The sequence below is a fragment of the Scyliorhinus canicula genome, chromosome 15, assembly GCF_902713615.1.
Source record: "Scyliorhinus canicula chromosome 15, sScyCan1.1, whole genome shotgun sequence".
NCBI classification, from domain to species: Eukaryota; Metazoa; Chordata; class Chondrichthyes; order Carcharhiniformes; family Scyliorhinidae; genus Scyliorhinus; species Scyliorhinus canicula.
The window spans coordinates 29,440,852-29,461,848 of record NC_052160.1 but is presented as its reverse complement, the minus strand read 5'-3'; the positions used below and the strand labels follow the sequence as shown (position 1 = coordinate 29,461,848).

At 50.3% G+C, this 20,997-nt stretch overlaps 1 protein-coding gene across 7 annotated transcripts in view; it reads right to left on the bottom strand.

Annotated features, from left to right (window-relative positions):
* Positions 1 to 3,667: 3,667 nt before the first annotated feature.
* Positions 3,668 to 20,997, bottom strand: part of anks3 (ankyrin repeat and sterile alpha motif domain containing 3) — a 49,936-nt gene continuing 32,606 nt past the window's right edge. For 6 of the 7 annotated variants that reach the window (XM_038819809.1, XM_038819810.1, XM_038819811.1 and 3 more), the window contains 6 exons: positions 19,005 to 19,146; positions 18,129 to 18,301; positions 14,526 to 14,620; positions 6,345 to 6,431; positions 5,749 to 5,844; positions 3,668 to 5,386 (listed from right to left, as the gene is read on the bottom strand). In XM_038819809.1, the coding sequence (XP_038675737.1) occupies positions 5,364 to 5,386; positions 5,749 to 5,844; positions 6,345 to 6,431; positions 14,526 to 14,620; positions 18,129 to 18,301; positions 19,005 to 19,146 (616 nt within the window). In that variant the 3' untranslated portion in view covers positions 3,668 to 5,363. The remainder of the gene's footprint in view (positions 5,387 to 5,748; positions 5,845 to 6,344; positions 6,432 to 14,525; positions 14,621 to 18,128; positions 18,302 to 19,004; positions 19,147 to 20,997) is intronic. The other variant, XM_038819814.1, reaches the window with a different exon arrangement.

Here is a 20,997-nt window from a genome sequence, read left to right as displayed (position 1 = left end):
TGCCAGAATGAAGGATGGCACTGAACAGTTACAGAGCAACTGGAGAGGGGAAGGTGAACAACCATCAGTTGTGGTCTGCATCAGTACCAACAACATTGTTAGAAAGAGGCATGTGGTCTTACAGTCAAAATTGAGAGAGTTGGATAAGGAATTAAAAAGCAGGACCTTCATTGAGGAAGACACAAATAGCTCCCCAGAAATACTAGGAACCAATGCTTTAGTGAGGAAGAATTGAAGGAAATTAGTACTACTAAAAAAATAATGCTGGAAAAAATAATGGGACCAAAAGCCAATAAATTCCCAGGGCCTGTAAATCTACATCCCAGGGTACTAAAGGAGGTGGCCATGGAAATAGCGGATGCATCATTTGTCATCGTCCAAAATTCTGTAGATTCTGGACAGTCGCAGCAGATTTGAGGGTGGCAAATGTAACCCCACTATTTAAAAAGGAAGGAGGGTGAAAACAGAATTACAGACCAGTTAGCCTAACATACAGACATCAATAACTGGGAGACCTTTGTTTAGAAGAAACCTACTTGCATTGAAGAGAAACAATTTTTCAAGAACACCTGACAGAAAAAGGTTCAGAAAAGAAGCCTTAAAAAGGAATACTATCTCTGAAACCCACGCACACATGGGGCGAACGTGCAGACTCCACACAGTGACCCAGTGGGGAATCGAACCTAGGACCCTGGCGCTGTGAAGCAACAGTGCAAACTACTTGTGCTACCATGCTGTCCACAAGGACCCACAGAACCCATGTTCAGCCATCAAGGACCCACAGAACCCATGACCAGTGTCAGAGTTTCTTCAGTGGGCAATCATACACATTAGCAAGTGATCGCCAAAGAAGAGTACAGAATACATGGCAGATGCAGTATAGCATGGATATGTTATCCACCTTGGTAGGAAAAAAGAATGCTGATAGATTGGGAAATGTTGATATACAAAGGGATCGAGGTCCTGGGTGCCCTTGTACACCAATCACTGAAAGCAAGCATGCAGGTGAAGTAAGCAGTTAAGAAGGCAAATAGCATCTTGACATTCATTGCAAGAAGACTGGAGTACTGTGATCTTTGTATCATAAGGTTTAGATTGGCTATGGAAAAGGAACAGTACAGGGTGAGAATAATTATCTGGGGGAACCCAGATTCAAGGGAGCAAGAATGGATCTGGGACAAATTAACTGGAGTCAAGGGTTGGCAGGCAAAATAGTAACTGAGCAATGGGCTGCCTTTAAACAAGTGATAGTTCAGACAGTCAAGGTATATTCCCACTAAGGGGAATAATAGGCCAAACAAATTCAGAGCTCCCTGACGTATGTGGTTTATTACTGACATATGTTGGGAAGCTCTCCCTTGCAGGCCGTATCTCATCCCCTCTGCATGTTGTCTTCGAGTTGGCTGTAGTGGGGAAGAGACGGTCACCAACCTCCTTCTGGATTGTGCTTTTGCAAAACAGGTCTGGAAAGAAATGCAATGGTATTTGTCAAGATTCATCCGAGCAGCTTAATAATGTAGCACTCTGTGCTCCATGAGCTGTTCCTAGGGACATCAACTGTTGCTGGAGGACTATCAACCTAGTGAAAATTGTTCTTTGGTCTGCTTGACACTTGCAAGTCCTCCACTGTGAAGAACCGTCAATGACAGATTGTTGCAGACTAGCACTTCCTAGATGCAGGGTCACATGCTGAAGGACGTATTAAAGCTTAGGGTAGATGCTGCAAAGGCTCAATGGAGAAAGAGCACATCTCGGGCTCTCTCGCCGTAGCACACAAGCGGTTGCTAACTGAGTAACACCGTCGTGCTTTTTGTTTGACACAAAATAAATATTGTAAAACTATGCTGTATTTGTTGTGAGACACCTCAGAGTATCACGTACTGTATTATAGAACATAGAACATTACAGCGCAGTACGGGCCCTTCGGCCCTCGATGTTGCGCCAACCCGTGAAACCATCTGAAGCCTATCTGACCTACACTATTCCATTTTCATCCATATGTCTATCCAGTGACCACTTAAATGCCCTTAAATTTGGCGAGTCGTATTGAAAGAAAAGGATTTGGTTTACACTTTATGCAAGGTCAACTTTGAACTTTTTGGAAATATACTTCAGCACGGGCAGCACGGTGGTTAGCATAAATGCTTCACAGCTCCAGGGTCCCAGGTTCGATTCCCGGCTGGGTCACTGTCTGTGCGGAGTCTGCACGTCCTCCCCGTGTGTGAGTGGGTTTCCTCCGGGTGCTCCGGTTTCCTCCCACAGTCCAAAGATGTGCGGGTTAGGTGGATTGGCCATGCTAAATTGCCCGTAGTGTCCTAAAAAGGAAGGTTAAGGAGGGGGTTGTTGGGTTACGGGTATAGGGTGGATATGTGGGTTTGAGTAGGGTGATCATTGCTCAGCACAACATCGAGGGCCGAAGGGCCTGTTCTGTGCTGTACTGTTCTATGTTCTACTTTTAAAAATGTTATGAATAAAGTATATTTTGGGGAAAGAAAGGCACATGGGGTACTTTCCTGTGTTAACTGGGACTGAGAGCACAAGAACAGAAAGGTGATAATGGAAGTGTATTAAATATTTGTTAGGCCACAGCTGCAGTACTTTGACTATTTCTGATCACCATATTGCAGAAAGGATGTGACTACATTAGAGAGTATACAGAGGAGATTTATGAGGATGTTGCCAAGAATGGACTATTTTGACTGTGGAAAAATAGAAAAGGCTGGGGTTATTTTCTTTGGAACAGTGAAGGTAGGGGGGAAATTTAACTGGGATGCATAAAATTAAGGGACCGAGATAGAATGGATTAGAAATAAACTGTTACCCTTTGAAGAGAGGTCAATAACCTGAAGATTAAAGGAACTAGTGGAAGAGTTGAAGAGATATTTTTTCACCCAGTGGATGCTGGAGGTCTGGAACTCACTGCCTGAAAGGGTAAGAGGCTCCTCGCATTTAAGTAAGTACTTGGATATGGATTTGAAGTATTATAGCCCACAGGACAGTAGACCATGAGCTGGAAAGTGGTATACGGTTGGATAGCTCCATCAACTAAAATAGGCACGATGCTGTAAATGTCTAAGATTTTTTTCTATGGCTCTTCAACACAGGTATAAACACCACACATTTATTCTCTTGCAATACTTCAATATATTCTCACTTTTAAAACAAAAATTTCAAATGAATGCTAGGTGAAAGTAGTTGCTGTGTGTTGCAGTTCATACAGCGAGTGGAAACACACCGATTATTTTCACACCCTGCCTCAGGTGTCACATAGCCACACAGCACCTCTGGTTTATTCATTGGACAAGTGTTTTCTACATTATACAGGACACACTCTCTCATCAGCCAAGGTCCTGCTTGCTCAAAGGTTACTGTTCATCAGCCAAGGACCTGCCCTCTGAAGTAAAAACCTCACTACTATTCTTAGAATTCCCCCTATACCTGATAGAGTGCTGTAATTCTAAATGGTGATCCAGGGATTCCCTTGCTTTCCCTGACTCCTAGGCAGACTTAAGTGGATGCCAATCAGGTCAAACTATTATTTCAAGTACCCCCTGGTATAATCCATATATTCCTAGAAGATTCCATTTACTTACCACTCAGTAGCTTACCCACGGGTACGGCTTGCTAAGTAGAGTAAACTTTCTAATAATAATAACCACTCTTTCAGTTTACCAATTTAAACTTAACTTTATTTTCAAATTAAAAAGATAAAAACTACTTTTACAGAAAAGTAAAAAGACCTTTCTCAGACCAGTTGTAAGACTTTCAAGTCTATCTTGTCAATCGTTTTTTAAAAAACTTTAGGTCTTCTGTTCGCTTCTCTGGGTTGCTCGGTCTTCAGATGCTGCTTGTCCCATCACCGAGAAAGATTCTGTCTCTCTGCTCAATGTTCAGAGTTTTTATAGCAATTTGTGCAGCCTGACCTTCACAAATACCTTTGCTGACTGCTAGCCTCCCTATGCTGACTGCTGGCCTGACAGTTGAAAGCTAGCTTCTATCGGTTAGAAGCATAGCTCCTTGCAACAGCACGGCTTCATTCCACCAACGCGCACTTACTTTGAACTTTTTCACTTTGCTTGACATGTAATAAATTTGTCTGTGTCTTCGTCATTTACCTTTCAGATTTATGTCTTTATTAATGATTTTTTTCAGTCTCAACCTGGGTCATCTTTGGGTCAAGCTAATGTCACGTTCAGGTTACCCCCTTTGACTCTAACCTTATCTGGCTTGGCTATCTTCTAAAAGGTTTTAACATGAAAATGGTGTATGCTATAGTATAACCTTGTCACCTTATGGGTTTCTTTATTTGTAAATCAGTTGTCTCATCTTATTACTGGTGTCGGCAAGTTTTCATGCTTAACAGTTGTCCCTTACTTTAAACCTTTTGATTCTGGCTGCTCTTTTTAATTGTTCAATAAAATAATTTATTGCTTAAAGAATTGTGAAATACTGTTCCCTTTCATATAACTTAAGAATTTAAGTTGATCGAATGACCTTTTAACTTGTAAATCAGAATGAATTGTTTCTAGCTGTTTTCCTTCACGCCTGTGAAGCTGTCTGCATTTCAAACAAGCTGCTGCTGTGAACCCTTTGAGGGACTTTTTCCTTTCATAAAAAGTCTCAGGCATTCTCAGTGTTACTTTCATGTTTCAAATGTCATATTTTTCCAATTTTTCAGTACACCTCCCTAAGGCCATAGTTCATTAGCTCAGGTCCTGATCTTCACAAGGTCACAGTTCATATTCAGGCATTGGTTTCTGCAAGAGTGTTAAATGATAGTTTTTTCTGTTACCCTGCAGATCAGTGATGGATGGTTTCACTTTGCAGATCACTGTTGGCTAGGTGGTTTTAGTTTTCAACACACAATCCCTCACATCCACATTGTGACCAAAACATCTCCAGTCATACCAAGGCAATGGGGAAAAGGACCTGTGTCTGTACTGGCTGCCTGACGGCTGGGCTAATCAGTTTTAAGAGGATCAGAATCCACTTGTTTAGTTGGACAAGCATTGAAGGGAATTAATGATGAAATGAGCCACTGAAGAGTGACACAATGGGTAAACAAGCATCGGCTCCAGAAGCCCGTCAACCAGAAGGGCACCATGCATCAGGAAGGATGCCAGTCAGCACAAAGTCCAAGCATCACCTCATCTCACCGCTGCATCACAGGAACTACTTCAAGTCCTGCACGTCACCAGGCCTGGACGGGCTGAGCTGTTTGTCTATCCCAGTCATCATCCCCGAGGTTGGCCTGAGTCTTGCTGAAGCCTGGGGCCTTGAAACTAACTGAAAAGGGTTCCTTTTCTTCAGGGTGGCACTTTCACCCTCCGTCCAGTCAGCTAATACCGGATTCCATGAATCCCTCAGGCATCTGACAGTGTTGGATCTAAGGAGGAAAGAAAACTGGAAAAGTATAAACAACGAAAGCAGCAAAGACATTAAAAAAAGGACAGGATCTAGCTTGAACATCAAATTTATCCCCATACAGGATAGGTTCACGTGTCAGTCACCTCCCTTCATTCAGCACAGCCCAATAATCCAGAGTTCACTGGGGCGGAGGGGGACTGCAGAGAGAGAGCAGGACCTGAACAGCAGTCAGAGCAGAACCACAGTAAGAAGTCTTACAACACCAGGTTAAAGTCCAACAGGTTTGTTAGTGAGAGGGCAGGGCCACATATCAAATCAGCTGCTGCAGTGTATGTAAAATGCTTGTGCTGCGTTAAGTACCTTAGTGTGCGCTTCACCCACCAGTGTCAGATATCAGCGGTCTGTCTCCAATCGAGCTCCTAGTGTCCGAATTCAGCAGGTTTTCCAGATTCTGTTCAACAGTTTGTACAGCTTTACCTGGAAACAGAAACTCACAGTAAATACAGCTTCAGTCAAAATCCAATCAGGGCCACTCCCAATCAGAGCTGGGGTTGGTCACTATCAGTCAGGTTGGCTCATTCCCGGTTTGGTGGCCAGCGGTGAGGCGGCTCGCTCCCAATCAAGGGGCGGGAGGTGGGTGTGGCACTCTCAGTCAGGATCCAGCCGATAGGACAGAGCAAAGTCAGTGAGTGACTAAATGTCTCTGGGGTGTTTGACAGATTTCACACCTCGGCTGTTACAATATGCAGCTGAGCACAAGTCTGTGGAGGTGGAGAGATAGGCAACTCAAACAGGCAGTAAAGACTACAGAGCCTGGTGACACAGGAACTCGGTGTGTGCAACATGTCTATCGGTGCGAAATTACTGCTCTCTAACAATGAAGGAGAGCCCATGGCTCTTCCACATAATGCTAGCAGTGTCTGTACAAAGCAAACTGCAATCCACGCAGCTGCTGATTTTCACATGACTTTGCTCACCCATTTCTCCTGTACATTCTTCAAGAGTTGCACTCAGTTCCGATATGTTTAGGGATTCTAGAAGAGATTTCCAGTTAGCAAGACCTTCTGGAAAGAGAGAAAAGATTAGCGACATCAACAGTCTGGGTCACTATCAGAGTACAGCAATAACCAACTGTGTAACTCCCACCTGAACACCGAACAGGCAAATTATATCTTGATTACTCAGTGGAGACTGCAGCACTCCTCAAGTATTGCTCCTCTGACAGTGTAGCGCTCGCTCCGCAGTGCCACTCTGACTGCATGGCGCTCCCACGATGCTGCCTCTCCGACAATGCGGCACTCCCTCAGTGCTATCTCTCCAACAATGCGGCACTCCCTCAGTGCGGCACTCCCTCAGTGCTATCTCTCCAACAATGCGGCGCTCCCTCAGTGCTGCCCCTTCGACAGTGTGACTTTCCCTCAGTGCTGCTCCTCCGACAGAGCGACGTCCCCTCAGTGCTGCCCCTCCGACAGTGCGGCGCTCCCTCAGTGCTGCTCCTCCGACAGTGCAATGTTCCCTCAGTGCTGCCCCTCTGATAGTGTGACGTCCGTCTGTGCTGCCCCTCCGACAGAGCGACCTTCTCCCAGTGCTGCCCCTCTGACAGTGGAGCGCTCCCTCAGTGCTGCCCCTCTGACAGTGCAGCACTCCCTCAGTGCTGCCCGATCAACAGTGCTGCGCTCCCTCAGTGCTGCCCGTCCAACAGTGCGGTGCTCCCTCAGTGCAGCTCCTCCGACAGTGTGGTGCTCCCTGTCCGACAGTGCGGCGCTCCCTCAGTGCTGCCCGTCCGACACTGCGGTGCTCCATCAGTGCTGACACTCCGACAGTGCTGCGCTCCCTCAGTGCTGCCCGTCCAACAGTGCGGTGCTCCCTCAGTGCAGCTCCTCCGACAGTGTGGTGCTCCCTGTCCGACAGTGCGGCGCTCCCTCAGTGCTGCCCGTCCGACACTGCGGTGCTCCATCAGTGCTGACACTCCGACAGTGCGGCGCTCCCTCAGTGCTGACACTCCGACAGTGCAGCACTCCCTCAGTACTGCCCGTCCAACGGTGTGGTGCTCCCTCAGTACTGCCCGTCCAACGGTGCGGTGCTCCCTCAGTACTGCCCGTCCAACGGTGCGGTGCTCCCTCAGTGCTGCCCGTCCAATAATGTGGCGCTCCCTCAGTGCTGCCTGACCAACAGTGCGGTGCTCCCTCAGTGCTGACGCTCCGACCGTGCGGTGCTCCCTCAGTGCTTTCCCTCGGACAGTGTGGAACTCCCTCAGTGCTGCCCTCTGACAGTGCGGCATTCCCTCAGTGCTTTCCCTCCGACAGTGCTGCACTCCCTCAGTGCTTTCCCTCCGACAGTGCAGCACTCCCTCAGTGCTGCCCCTCCGACAGTGCTGCTCTCCGACAGTTCAGCATTCCCTCAGTGCTGCCCTGCCGACAGTGCAGTTCTCCCTCAGTGCTGCCCTGCCGACAGTGCAGTTCTCCCTCAGTGCTGCCCCGCCGACAGTGCAGTTCTCCCTCAGTGCTGCCCCTCTGACAGTGGGGCGCTCCCTGTGCTGACACGCTGACAGTGTGGTGCTCCCTCAGTGCTGCCCGTCCGACAGTGCGGCATTCCCTGAGTGCTTTCCCACTGAGGGGAGCTCCCTCAGTGCTGCCCGTCCGACAGTGCGGCATTCCCTGAGTGCTTTCTCATTGAGGGGAGCTCCCTCAGTGCTGCCTCTCCGACAGTGCTGCCCCGCCGACAGTGCAGCGCTCCTTCAGTACAGCCCCTCCGACAGTGCAGCGCTCCCTTAGTACTGCCCCTCCAACTGTGCAGTACTCCCATCGTACTGTCCCTCTGAAAATGCGGTGCTCCCTCAGTACTGTCCCTCCAACAGTGCAGCGCTCCTTCATACTGCCCCTCCGACAGGCGTTCGGCGTTCCGTCAGAACTGCCCCTTTGATAGTGCAGCGCTCCTTCAGTACTGCCCTGCTGACAGTGCAGCACTCCCTCAGTACTGCCCCAAAACAGTGCAGTGCCCCCTCAGCAATCCCCCTCTGACAGTGCAGCGCTCCCTCAGTACTTCCCCTGCGACAGTGCAGCGCTTCCTCAGTACTGCCCCTCTGGCAGTGTAGCACACCCTCAGTACTGGCCCTCTGACAGTGCAGCACTCCCTCAGTACAGACCCTCTGACAGTGCAGCAATCCCACAGTACATACTCTCCAACAGTGCAGAAATTCATCAGAACTGCCCCTCCGACCATGCAGAGGTCCCTCAATACAGGCCCTCTGACAGTGCTGTACTCCCTCTATACAGACCCACTGAAAGTGCAGTGGGCCCTCAGTACGGCCCCTCCTGAGCATGCAGTGGTCCTTCTGTACAGATCCACCGACAGTGCAGAACTGCCTTGGTACCTCCTCTCCAAAAGTGAATAGGTCCCTCAGCACAGCCCTACAACCATGTAGAACTCCCTCAATACAGCACCTCTAAAAGTGCAGCACTCCCTCTGTACAGAGGTGGTACAGTGATTAGCACTGTTGCCTTACGGCACCAGGGATCCTGGTTCAATTCCAGTCTGTGAAGTTTATGCGTTCTCCCAGTGTCTGCGTGGGTTTCCTCCGGGTGTTCCGGTTTTCTACCACAGTCCAAAGATGTGCGGGTTATGTGAATTGGCTATGCTAAATTTCCCCTTGGGTGTCCAAAAAAATAAAGATTTATAGGTTAGGTTAAGGGGTCATTGGGATAGGGCGGGGGAGTAAGCTTAGGTGGAGTTCTCTTTCAAAGGATTGGTGCAGACTCCGAGGGCCAAATGGCCTCCTTCTGCACTGAAGGGATTCTAGGATTCTCTGACTCACCAACAGTGCAGGTCTGTCTCAGTACAGACCCTCCAACACTACAGAACCTGCTTAGTACTGCCCCTTTGGCAAAGTAATTCTCCCTCAGTACTACCTCTGTCAGTGCAGAACTTTCCCCACACTGTCCCTCCAACAGTGCAGCATCCACTCAGTATTGTCCCTCCAAAATTGCTGCTCTCGCTCATATTGTCCATTCCAACAGTGCAGAACCTGCCCGGTACTGCCCCGCTGACAGCAGAACTCCCTCAGTACTATTCCTGTGAGAGGGCAGTCCTTCCTCAACACTGTCCCTCCAACAGTGCAGCACTCCCTCAGTACTATCCCTGTGAGAGGGCAGTCCTTCCTCAGCACTATCCCTCCAACAGTGCAGCACTCCCTCAGTACTGCCTCTCCTTCAGTTTGGAACTCCCTCAGTACTGCCTCTTTGAAGAATCCCCCACCAAGTACGAACAGCACAGCACTCCCTCAGTAGTTCTTCCAGTAAACTGCCTCTATTTCTAATATAATTAATTCTTAAAATATATTTTATTCAAGGCATTTTCATAAAAACAAACAAAAGCAAAAGAACAACCAAACATTATAAACAACCAACACCCACTTCTCTCCGCTCCCCAATACTGCCCTCTGTTTTTCCCATTTTAACCCCCTTACAATCCGCCCCCCATCCCCCACCTTTGCTGACCCCTCAAACCTCCTTATAAAAATCAATAAGCAGCTTCCACCTCCGTGAACCCATCGACTGACCCCCTCAAGACCAACTAAACCTTCTCCAGCCTCAGAAATTGCACCAGGTCGCTCACCCACACCATCGCTTTCGGCGGAGCCGAGACCCTCCACCCGAGCAAAATGCAACTCCGGGCTATCAGGAGGCAATGGCCAAAACATCGGCTTCTCTCACCCCAAAACCCCGGGTTTTCTGACACCCTGAACATTGCCACCTCCGGGCTCGGGGCCACCTTCACCCCTTCAACTTCGGAAATGTCCAAAACATGTGGATGTGATTCGAGGGCCTCCCCTGCGCACCACCCACACCTATCCTTTACCCCCTCAAAAAACTTACTCATCCCTGCTACCGTCATAAGTGCCTTATGGACTACTTTAAACCAAATGAGGCTTAACCTGACACATGACGAGGACACATTCACCCTCCGCAGGGCCTCAGCAACGTCCGGCCTACAGCTCCCCTCCCACTTCCACTTTATGTCCCCCATCAGGGGCCCCTCCCAGTCCATTGACTCCTTGTAGACCTCGAACGCCTTCCCCTCCCCTATCTTATCCCTCTACAGCACCTTATCCTGCAACCCCAGGGGTGGCAGCACAGGAATGGACGGCATCTCTCGCTTTACAAAATCCCGAACCTGCATGTACCTGAAACCATTCCCCCTGCGCAGTTCGTACTTTTCCTCCAGGTCCTCCAACCCCGCAAACCCGCCCCCTATAAACAGGTCACCAAATTGCTCTATCCCCGCTCACTGCCACCCACGAAACCTTGTGTCCAACCCCTCCCTGGCGCAAACCTATTGTTGTCGCAGATCGGTGCCCACACCGAGGCATCCTCCAGTCCAAATGCTGCCTCCAGTGTCCCCACACCCTTAGGCCAACACCACGACTGGCTCATGGAGTGCCTGGCTGGTGAGAATGGCAGAGGTGCTGACAACAAAGCTCTTAAATCTGTCCCCCTACACCATGTCACCTCCATCTGATCCTACGGCGGCCCCTCCGCCACGACGCATTTCCTAATCGTGGCGATGTTCGTCACCCATATTCGGCAACACCAGCACCCCCATCTTTTCCCCCTCTTCAGGAAAGCCCTCCTAACCCATGGGGTCTTCCCTGCCCACACAAACCCAGAAATCAGCGCAGTGACCTTTGTGATGAATGCTTTCGGGATGAAGATGGGAGGTTGTGAAACACTAACAGAAACCTTGGCAGCAGCGTCATTTTACTATCTGCACCCGCCCTGCCAGCCACAATCACCTCCTAAAGTCCACTTTCATCTGCTCCACCAGCTGTCAGGTTCAGCTTGTGCAGCTGTGCCCAGCCCCATGTCACCTGGACGCCCAAGTATCTAAAACCTGCCCCCAGCACCTTGAATGGCAGCTACGCAAAACATCTCTCCTGCCCTTTCATCTCAATCGGGAACACCTCGCTCTTTCCCATATTCCACTTGTACCCGGAGAACTGAACAAATTCCTCCAATATCCCCATGCCCCCAATACTACCCAATGGGTTTGAAATATATAGCAGGCCGTCTGCATGCAGTGAGACCCTATGCTTGGCACCTCCCCGCACAATCTCTCTCCATGCTCTCGACGCCCTAAGAGCCATTGCCAGTAGCTCTATTACCAAAGCAATGGGGAGAACGTCCCCCCGATGCAGCCCAAAATATCCTGAACTCACTCGGTTCATCTGCACACTTACAACCAGCACCTTGTATAGCAAACGGACCCAGTCCACAAACCCCTGTCCGAACCCGAACCGCCCCAACACCTCCCACAAGTACTTCCACTCCATCCGATCATACGCCTTCTCTGCGTCAATCGCCACCACTACCACCATCGTTTGCCATTCGGAAGGCATCATAATTACATTGAACAGCCTCCTCATCTTCACCGACAACTACACCCCCTTCACAAAACCCATGTGGGTCCTCACCTATCACCCCTGGGACGCAGACCTTGATTTGCGAGATCAGCACCTACGCCAACAACTTGCCGTCTATGTTCAGTAACAATATTTGGCCATACGACCCGACCCAAACCTTCTTTAAAACTCCACTGGGAACCCGCCCAGAACCAGGCCTTCCCTGCCTTTATCGCCCCCCATACTGTCCATCACCTCCCTCAACCCAATTGGGCCCCCAATCCCTGAACCAGCTCCTCCTCTACCTTAGAAAACTTCAGCCCGTCCAAAAACAGCCGCATTCCCCCCCCCCCCCCCCCCCCCCCCGGCCGGGGGCTCCGACACGTACAACCTCCTATAAAATGCCTCAAACATGCTATTCACACTCTCCAACACTACCCTGCCCTTATCGTCCTTTACTCTGCCAATCTTCCTCGCCGCCTCTTGCTTCCTCAGCTGGTAGGCCAGCATCCTGTTCGCCTTCTCCCCATAGTTATACACTGCTCCCCTGGTCTTCCGTAACTGCCTCACTGCCTTCCCCGTGGACACGAACCCAAATATCATCTGGAGCCTCTGCCTCTCCTTCAACAGGAGCTGCCGAATACCTCCTAGCCATCCTCAGGATCTAATCTACAAGCCTTGCCATCTCCACACGCACCGCTTTCTCCCTATGCGCCCAAATTGAATAAAACTCCCCTCTAACCACCGCGTTGAGCTCCTCAAACAGCGTGGCGGCAGCAACCTCCCGTGTCGTTTAACTCCATATACCCCCAAATGATGGCCTGCACCCTCGGTGTTTCCCCATGAAAGGCCTGCCCTCCAGAAACCCCGCCATCAGCCTTCCTGTACCAGCCTCCTCAAACAGGTGCCGGAATGTGGCGACTAGGGGCTTTTCACAGTAACTTAATTTGAAGCCTACTTGTGATCATTGTCCCTCATGATCACCATCACGTCTTCTGGCGTGCAAAAATAGTACTCACCCTTCCGTAAAGACACCCAGAGGTGGGCCGGGTAGAGCACTCTGAACTTCACTCCCTTTTTAAAGAGGGCAGCCTTGACCCGGTTCTGCTCCCAGGTCCTGGCACACCCGCAGCTTATTCCCTTCCCAGGTGCACTTCCTAGTCTGCCTCACTCATCGGAGAATCTTCTCCTTATCCAGAAAGCGATGCAACCGCACCACCATTGCCTGTGGTGGCTCGCCCGCCTGTGGTCTCATCAGTGCACGGTGCGCTAGGTCGGTCAAAAGCCCCCTCCCCAATCAGACTCTCCAACATTTTGGCCAAGTACATGCCAGCCTCCGCACCTTAAATTGCCTTTGGGCATCCCCACGATCCTCAGATTTTGTCTTCCAGAGTGATTCTCCAGATCCTCCACTTTCACGTTCAGCCTCTTTTGTGTCTCCGATACCATCCCCACCGTGGCCACCAACGAGGCCAACTGCTCCTCATGCTCCCCCACCGCCTCCTCCATTTTCTGATCGTCCAGCCCTGGGACTCCAGCTCCACTCTCAATCCCCAACTTAATCAGTTCCAACACCGTCGCCATCTTAGGAACTCTATTAGCTGTTCCACTGACCCCATTGGTTCCAGCCCCCTTGCCCACTGCCATCTTATCCTGTGCCACACCACGAAGACTCTCCCTGTTCCAGCAGCTCTTTTCTTCTTGCCTCACTCCTAGCTCGTGGATCCATCCACCAGGTGCACCAGAGGAATAAAATCTTCCACAGGCACTCCTGCACCTCTTGTCATCAAATACTTCATTCTTCAGGGTGGGGAAAAGACCAAAAAAATCCACTTTGAGTGGGAGCCATCAAATGTGCGACTGCTCACTCCATTGCCGCCACCGGAAGTCTATTTCTAAAATAGTTAATAGTGGAGTTTGTATTATAGAATCATAGAATTTACAGTGCAGAAGGAGGCCATTTGGCCCATCGAGTCTGCACTGGCACTTGGAAGGAGCACCCTACTTAAGCTCATGCCGCCACCCTATCCCCATAATCCCAGTAACCCAACCTAACCTTTTGGACACTAAGGAGCAATTTAGCATGGCCAATCCATCTAACCTGCACATCTTTGGACTGTGGGAGGAAACCAGAGCACCCAGAGGAAATCCACACAGACATGGGGAGAAAGTGCAAACTCCACACAGTCACACGAGGCTGGAATTGAATCCGGGTCCCTGGAGCTCTGAGGCTGCAGTGCTAACCACTGTGCCACAGTGCCATCAAAGTCATAACTTCCTGACTCAGAGAGGAAAGTGTTATCAAACGGATGTTATTTTTGAGCTCCATTTCTTACCTTCCAAACATGGAACTGAATGATTGAAGGACATGATCAAGGTCCGAATCAATAACCAACTATAAATATTATCCATTCAGGACTCCCCAGGAAATGTAGGTGGAGACCGGGTTGTTAAAATAGACCCCACCGTCCCTTTGGTTATTGGGGCCGGGGAGGCGAATGGAATGGGAGACATAATCAGGTAGCATTCCTTCCCAATATCGTCAAGTGAGGACAAGATGGAGCCGAGATATGATGGCATATTCTGGCATCATTCACTGTGTGCATTTAGGTGACAATACCCTTGATATTGTTTCCCAAGGACTCAGCACCTTTAGTTTGTCTGGTGCATTGGGATAGTACAGCAACCCTATTAGTTACCACAGACGGCTCATGTGGTAATTGGTGTTACATGCACAGCCCCATACTAAGCCATTACCAACCTTCCTGTGTGTTTCGTGGTTGCTTCCAGAGCTCTGCTTTCCTCCTCTGTCCATTGCCATCTTTGAATCGGGCCGATAGCTCAGATTGACAAGCCCTAGCAAAGAGGATAAAGTGATGAGAAACCGTTCCCTCAAACAGAGAAGATGCTTGGGTGGTTCAGGAGTTAGGGACTGAGCCTACATCAGCCAACACTGAGACACTGATCAAACGCATTACACACCCTGTTGTTGCCTGCAGATATTATCTTTCCCATCTGCACCCAAGTCATAACCAGATTCTTACACATGTAGCCCATGACAGTCTGTTACACAGTCACTGTAAAACATACACGGCGGAATTATCCGTTCCTGATACTAAGTGTTGACGCCGGGGCAGGATTTGTGGCGTTCTACGACAGCAAAACTGGAGCCACACCTGGACCGATTCAGCGACTGTTGAGGGGTTAGCACCGATGTGGAACACAATCAATTTCTTTTTTTTTCTTATAACTTTGAGTATCCAATTATATTTTTTCCCAGTTAAGGGGCAATTTAGCATGGCAAATCCACCTATCCTGCACACCTTTGGGTTGTGGGGGTGAAACCCACGCAGACAGAGGGAGAATGTGCAAACTCCACATGGACAGTGACCCAGGGCCAGGATCGAACCCTGGTCCTCAGCGCCGTAGGCAGCAGTGGCCTCCTTCTCCACTGTAAATTATATGCTTTTATAACCACTGGGCCACCGTGCCGTCCAAGAATTAATTCCAATGAGAAATGGTGCAGGGTTCACTGGTTTCGCGATTGACTCTCAGGGGGCTGACAAGCTGCAGCCATATATACACCACACCCCACACATCCCAGCCAGCAAGATGGCAGCAAGGAGAGTGGCGCCAAGATTCACTGATGCTGAGCACAAGACCCTCCTGGACGCGTGGAGGAGAGGCAGGCCACCCAGGAAGGAGGCTGCCAGCCACCGCCGTTCGCCATACCTGGGCGCAGGTGGCAGAGGCAGTCAGCGCCACCAGAACACCTTCCGGCTAGGCCTGCAGTGCAGGAAGAAACTGCATGACCCCTTCAGGGCGGCCAGGGTGAGTAGGCAGTGTTGTGACCTTAGCACTAATCCCGTCCCACACACCCGTAACCCAACCCCTCCCCACCGTCGCTGAACAGAGACGTCGACAGCAGCACGGACGGCAGCCCTCGACAAGAGACCCAAGACGCCCCGGATCACAAGTCCGGAGTTAACACAGATTTTCCGTCACAGTTGTCTTTAACACCCTCCACCATCCCATAGACACTCACCTCGGTTGGGCATGTTAGTGAAGAGGTTCCTGGTACACTATCTGGTGCTCACCACACGGCTGCTCCGGTACAGGAGGTGGAGGTAGGAACTCCCGAGGGGGCGGATGGTCGGAGGGCAGGCCAACACTAAGGGCTAGCTGCCGTCCCAGATGGGTTTCGGGCTTCTGGAACGGACAGTCCCATCTGTAGTGGAGATGCACTCACAGAGCTAGGGACGACATGAAGGGTTGTCGGCGAGCTTCCAGCACCTGCAGGTACAGTTGGAGGAGTCCAACCGCATGCAGGAGCAGGAGGTGGTGCGAAACATGCATGCCATCAAGGCCAATATCACACGGCGTTGGCAGTGGAGGCATTAGGGGCGAGGGTTGCGGCTGTGGATCAGCATGTCCAAGGCCTGGAGCATTCTTTGAGGCACTGGCCGAGGCCCAAGACAGAGTTGCTGCCTCACAGGCAGCCATGTGCCAGAGCCACCTGGAAATTGCAGGGCCGCTCTGGAGCGTGGCCCAGTCACAGCAGGCCTTGGCTGGGAACGTCGGCAGCATTGCCCAGACATTGGCCGAAGTGGCGCAGACAGCGAGGGAGGCAGCCCAGTCCCAGAGGGAGATGGCGCAGTCACCAGTTGATGCGACACAGACCCGGTAGGTGGTGGCACAGCCAATGGGTGATGTAGCGCAGTCCCATACTGCGATGGTCTACACCCTGTGCTTCATGGCCGTGAGCATACGGACCCTGGTCGAGACCAGAGTGGGCCTCCAGGAGTTGCAGCGTCAGGTGGCGGGGGAGCGTCAGAGGTTAGTTCTGCTCGCAGCCCTGTCCCATGGAGTAGCCCGGGGCCATCGGTCACCCCGGGGGAAGAGGAGCTGATTGCGCCTGTGCCTGTGACTCCTGCAGGGGAGATGTCGGAACACCGCAGCGCCTCGGACTACCCCCTCTTGCCTTTGACGCATCTAGCCGGCAGCGGGCAGAACTGGGCGGCACCACGTCACCTGGGACACCCGAACAGCAGCCAGGCCCATCCAGGCCAAGTCACCCCAGAAGACGCCCGCCAATGGGGACACAGGTCGCAGGGTGGGAATCACAGCAGGCCTTCTCAACTCTTGATGTACCATCTGGGGACCCACCTAGATGCAGTTTTAGGGCCCGTGAGGCCAGAAAGTTAGACATAAGTTTGCATGGGTGCAGGGCTGAGTTTAGTTGTAGGGGTTAGAAAACGTATCTGTAAATATTTGTGCAGATATTTGTGATATTTACAGATAAATATTTATGTAAATATCATGGAGGGGTTGCAGGTGTGGGGGTCAGTGGGGCGGGATGTGGTATCCGTGCTCCTGGCCAGTTTCCCCACCCAGATAGTGAACCTGGAGGCGATCAGAGTCCCGCGCGCGTTGGTCCTGCACACACATCATGCGGCCTCTCATCCCTGCCTGGGTCCCATGTCCTATCCATCCTCGCCGTCGCCGTCTCCCCCCCCCCCCCCCCCCCCCCCCATCCTCTTTGTTGGGCCAGGCCTGGCGTTCATCCTCTTCCTCTGGCATATCGCCCCTCTGCTGTACGATGCTGTGGAGGACGCAGCAGCCCGGTTGGGTAAAGGGGGGTTGGTATGGCGGAGGGTGGGGTGGAGGGGAGGGGGTGCTGAGGTGCGGGATGGGTAGCATCCTTATGGCCAGTGGCACTCTGCAGAATCAAGGCCAAGGTGGGTGGTCAGTATAAAGGAAGCCTTGCAGGCTGTGGCAATGGCGGTCCGTGCCAGGACACTGCAACAGTCCCATGGGGAGTCACTTCCCCCGTCACCACACCCCTCCCCCCTCCAGCACTGGCAGGATCCACACCCCACCCCAGCCAGCGTCCAGCCAGCAGCCCACAGTCGCACCTCTCCGTGTCCTACCTCCTCGCTCTCCCTCATCGGCCACAATGCCAGTTTTATGATTTGTAAAAGCACAAGTGAACCTTGTTGTCGGGAATTCGGCCCATCGGAGGCGGAGAATCGCAGAGGCGCCGGAGAATACCAGGTTGGGCCCGAATGATATGTCAAGGGTGTTTACTGGATGTGCATTTTGGAACACATTGATGCTGCTGTTGAGGCAACAGGAAATTGAAATTTGGCGTGAAATCGGCACCTGCAGCTATTTCGGCATCGGAACTTATTCTCCACCCAATCCGTTTCCCGATTTCGGCGTCAACCGACGGAGAATCCCACCCACAATCCATCACATAATCAGTCCTTGGTAATATTACTTCGAGCTCCCTCTCTCCAGGCACCACTACACATGCAGCCCATTAGGAATTCCATATCCATGGTGACAGATAGCACTGACTCACTTGATTTGCTCAAGGATAACTGCTGTGTCTCGACAGACCCTCTGTGTATCTTCAATCTGTTTCTGTTGTTGTTTCCAGGCCATTTTATCCTCCATTAAAACCCCTTCCACCACGGCTCGCAGCTCCTGTTTCTGTGATACTCGTCCCTTCATCAACTCCACTTCTTCACACTTCTGATAAAAGAACCACAAAACTTCAATGAACTGACCCAGCTAGAGTTAGACCTGCTTCTGGCTGCTCAGAATGTTCACATCCACACACCTCCTGAATACTGAGCAGTGTAGAGGGATCTTTACTCTGTATCTGACCCCTGATGTGGCCACCACGAGAGTGTTTGAGGACTGTGTAGAGACAGCTGTATTGAAACTATCCTGTACCTGTCTGGGAGCATTTGATGGGATAGTGTAGAGGTAGTTTTATTCTGCATCTGTGCCGTCCTGTACCTGCCTCGGAATGCAAAAGAAGATTTACTCTATATCTAATCCATCTTCTACATGGGAGTGTTTGATGGGACAGTGTAAAGGGAGTCTTCCTTTGTATCTAACCTGTGCTGTACCTGCCCTGCTGCCCTGGGAATGTTTGATGGGACAATGTTTGATGGGACGGTGTAGAGGGAGTTTTACCCTATATCTAATCCATCCTGTACCTGGGAATATTTGATGGAAATAGTGTGACTGGAGTTTTACTTTGTATTTAACCTGTTGAACTCATGCTGTACCTGCCCTGGAAATCTATGATGGAATAGTGCAGAGGGAGTTTTACTCGGTATCTCACCTGTGCTGTATTTGCCCTAGAAAATCAATACCTCAAATCATGAGTTTCATCACAGATATTGTTTAATTATTTTCAATATAGTTTAAATGAAATAAATTGCACCTTATGAAGCTGAATTGCCATTTCCTGCATTTCTGTCTCCAGCCGATCAGCGTAGGCCTGCTCTAGGGTGTTATTGAGAGGCAGGGCATTACTGTGCCAGCGGGCAATCGCAGCCGTCATCTTTCTTTTAGGTCCAAACAAACTGCAGAGAGAGACACCAGCAATAAATCACACTCCCAGAACTTTATCACTGATCTCATCCCACTTCCCACTGCCTCCCACCACCCTCCAACTAATACCTTTCACTAGTCCTCCCGAGATATATAAACATATATATGAACACACAAATTAGGAGCAGGAGTAGGCCACTCGGCCCTTTGAGCCTGCTCCGCCATTCAGTAAGATCATGGCTGATCTCATTATAACCTCAACCCCTTATTCCTGTTTACCCCCAATTACCATTCACCCCCTTGTTAATCAAGAATCCATCTAGCTCTGCATTAATAATTTTCAAAGACTCTGCTTCCTTTTGAGGAAAAGTTCCAACGGCACACAATCCTGAAAAAAAAAATCTCCTCATCTCTATCTTAAATGAGCGACCCCTTATTTTTTTAAAAGTGCCCCCCTAGTTCTAGATTCTCCCACAAAAGGAAACATCCTCTTCACATCCACCCTGTCCATATCCCTCAGGATCTTACAGGTTTCAATCAAGTTGCCTCTTTCTCCTCCAAACGCCAGTGGATAAAAGCCTAACCAGTCCAACCTTTAGTCTAGTTAACTTTCTCTGAACTGTTGCTACTGCATATGCATCTTCACCTTAAATATGGAGACCAATACTGTACACAGTACTCCAGATGTGGTCTCATTAATGCCCTGTACAGTTGAAGCATAACTTCCCTACTTTTCTATTCAATTACTTCACAATAAACAATTACATTCTAGTAGCTTTCCTAATTACTTGCTGTACCTGCTGTCACAACACGCTGGGCTAGTGCACAGTCAATTCCAATCCCACTTGATCCGGAATCACAACACAGGTGAAATTAGATTTAATTTCAAATACCCAAGGTCCCTGGTTGAGCCCAATAAACTACAGTCGCCATATTTGCAACTTCAAAATACAAGTAACCTTTTATTATGTACAGGATTCTAATTAATCGGACAGAAAATGTAACTGACTATCTACTACCCCTTTCCCAATCCCATCTTCTTAACTTGCGCCACTCTCTATACACACACACACAAGCAGACAAACAGCACAGAGGAGAAAGGGTGGTGGAAAGGGAAATAAAATATTTAAAAAAATAAAAGGATAAGGATCTTTGATGCATCCAGTCAATGTCTTTCTGAAGTTCAAGCTTTTGTTTTGGTACTTCTTCCTTCTAGACTGGAGATAATTTCAGGTTTACAGCAAAGAATGTGTCAGGCAGTCACTGCTTGCAGGTCTTCCACTTCAGCAAGCAGGAGAGCGAGAGAGAGAGAGCGAGAGAGAGAGTGAGCGAGAGCGAGAGAGAGCGAGCAAGCGAGCGAGAGCGAGAGAGCATTCCTTTCACTTCCATCTAAACATTTCTGCTCAGTTCTCTCAGAAAGCATATGCAGGAACCAATCACTGGCCATTGTCAGGCAGAAAACTGTCCCTTGCAACCTATGGTTGCAAGTTAACCAATCGAACCGACCATCTCCAAACTTGGCCCCTAAGATCCACTCAGTGCTGAGGAGTGTGGTTTTTCCTCTCCAAAATACAAAACCTGGGAACACAGTGGGTGCGATTCTCCGCTCCCCACGCCGCGTGGGAGAACCCCCATGACTAATTTCACGACCCCCTGGCGCCCCCCCGCGATTCTCACACCCCCCGCTCGGAAGAATCGCCGCTCGCCATTTTTCACGGCAACCGGTGATTCTCCGACCCGGATGGGCCGAGCGGCCTGCCGTTCGCGACCGTTTCACGACGGTGGCAACCGCACCTGGTCGCTGCCGTCGTGAAATCGCCGTGAGATGCCCGTTTTGGGGCTTGTAGGGGTCCTGGTGGGGACTGAGCACCACGGCTGTGCTC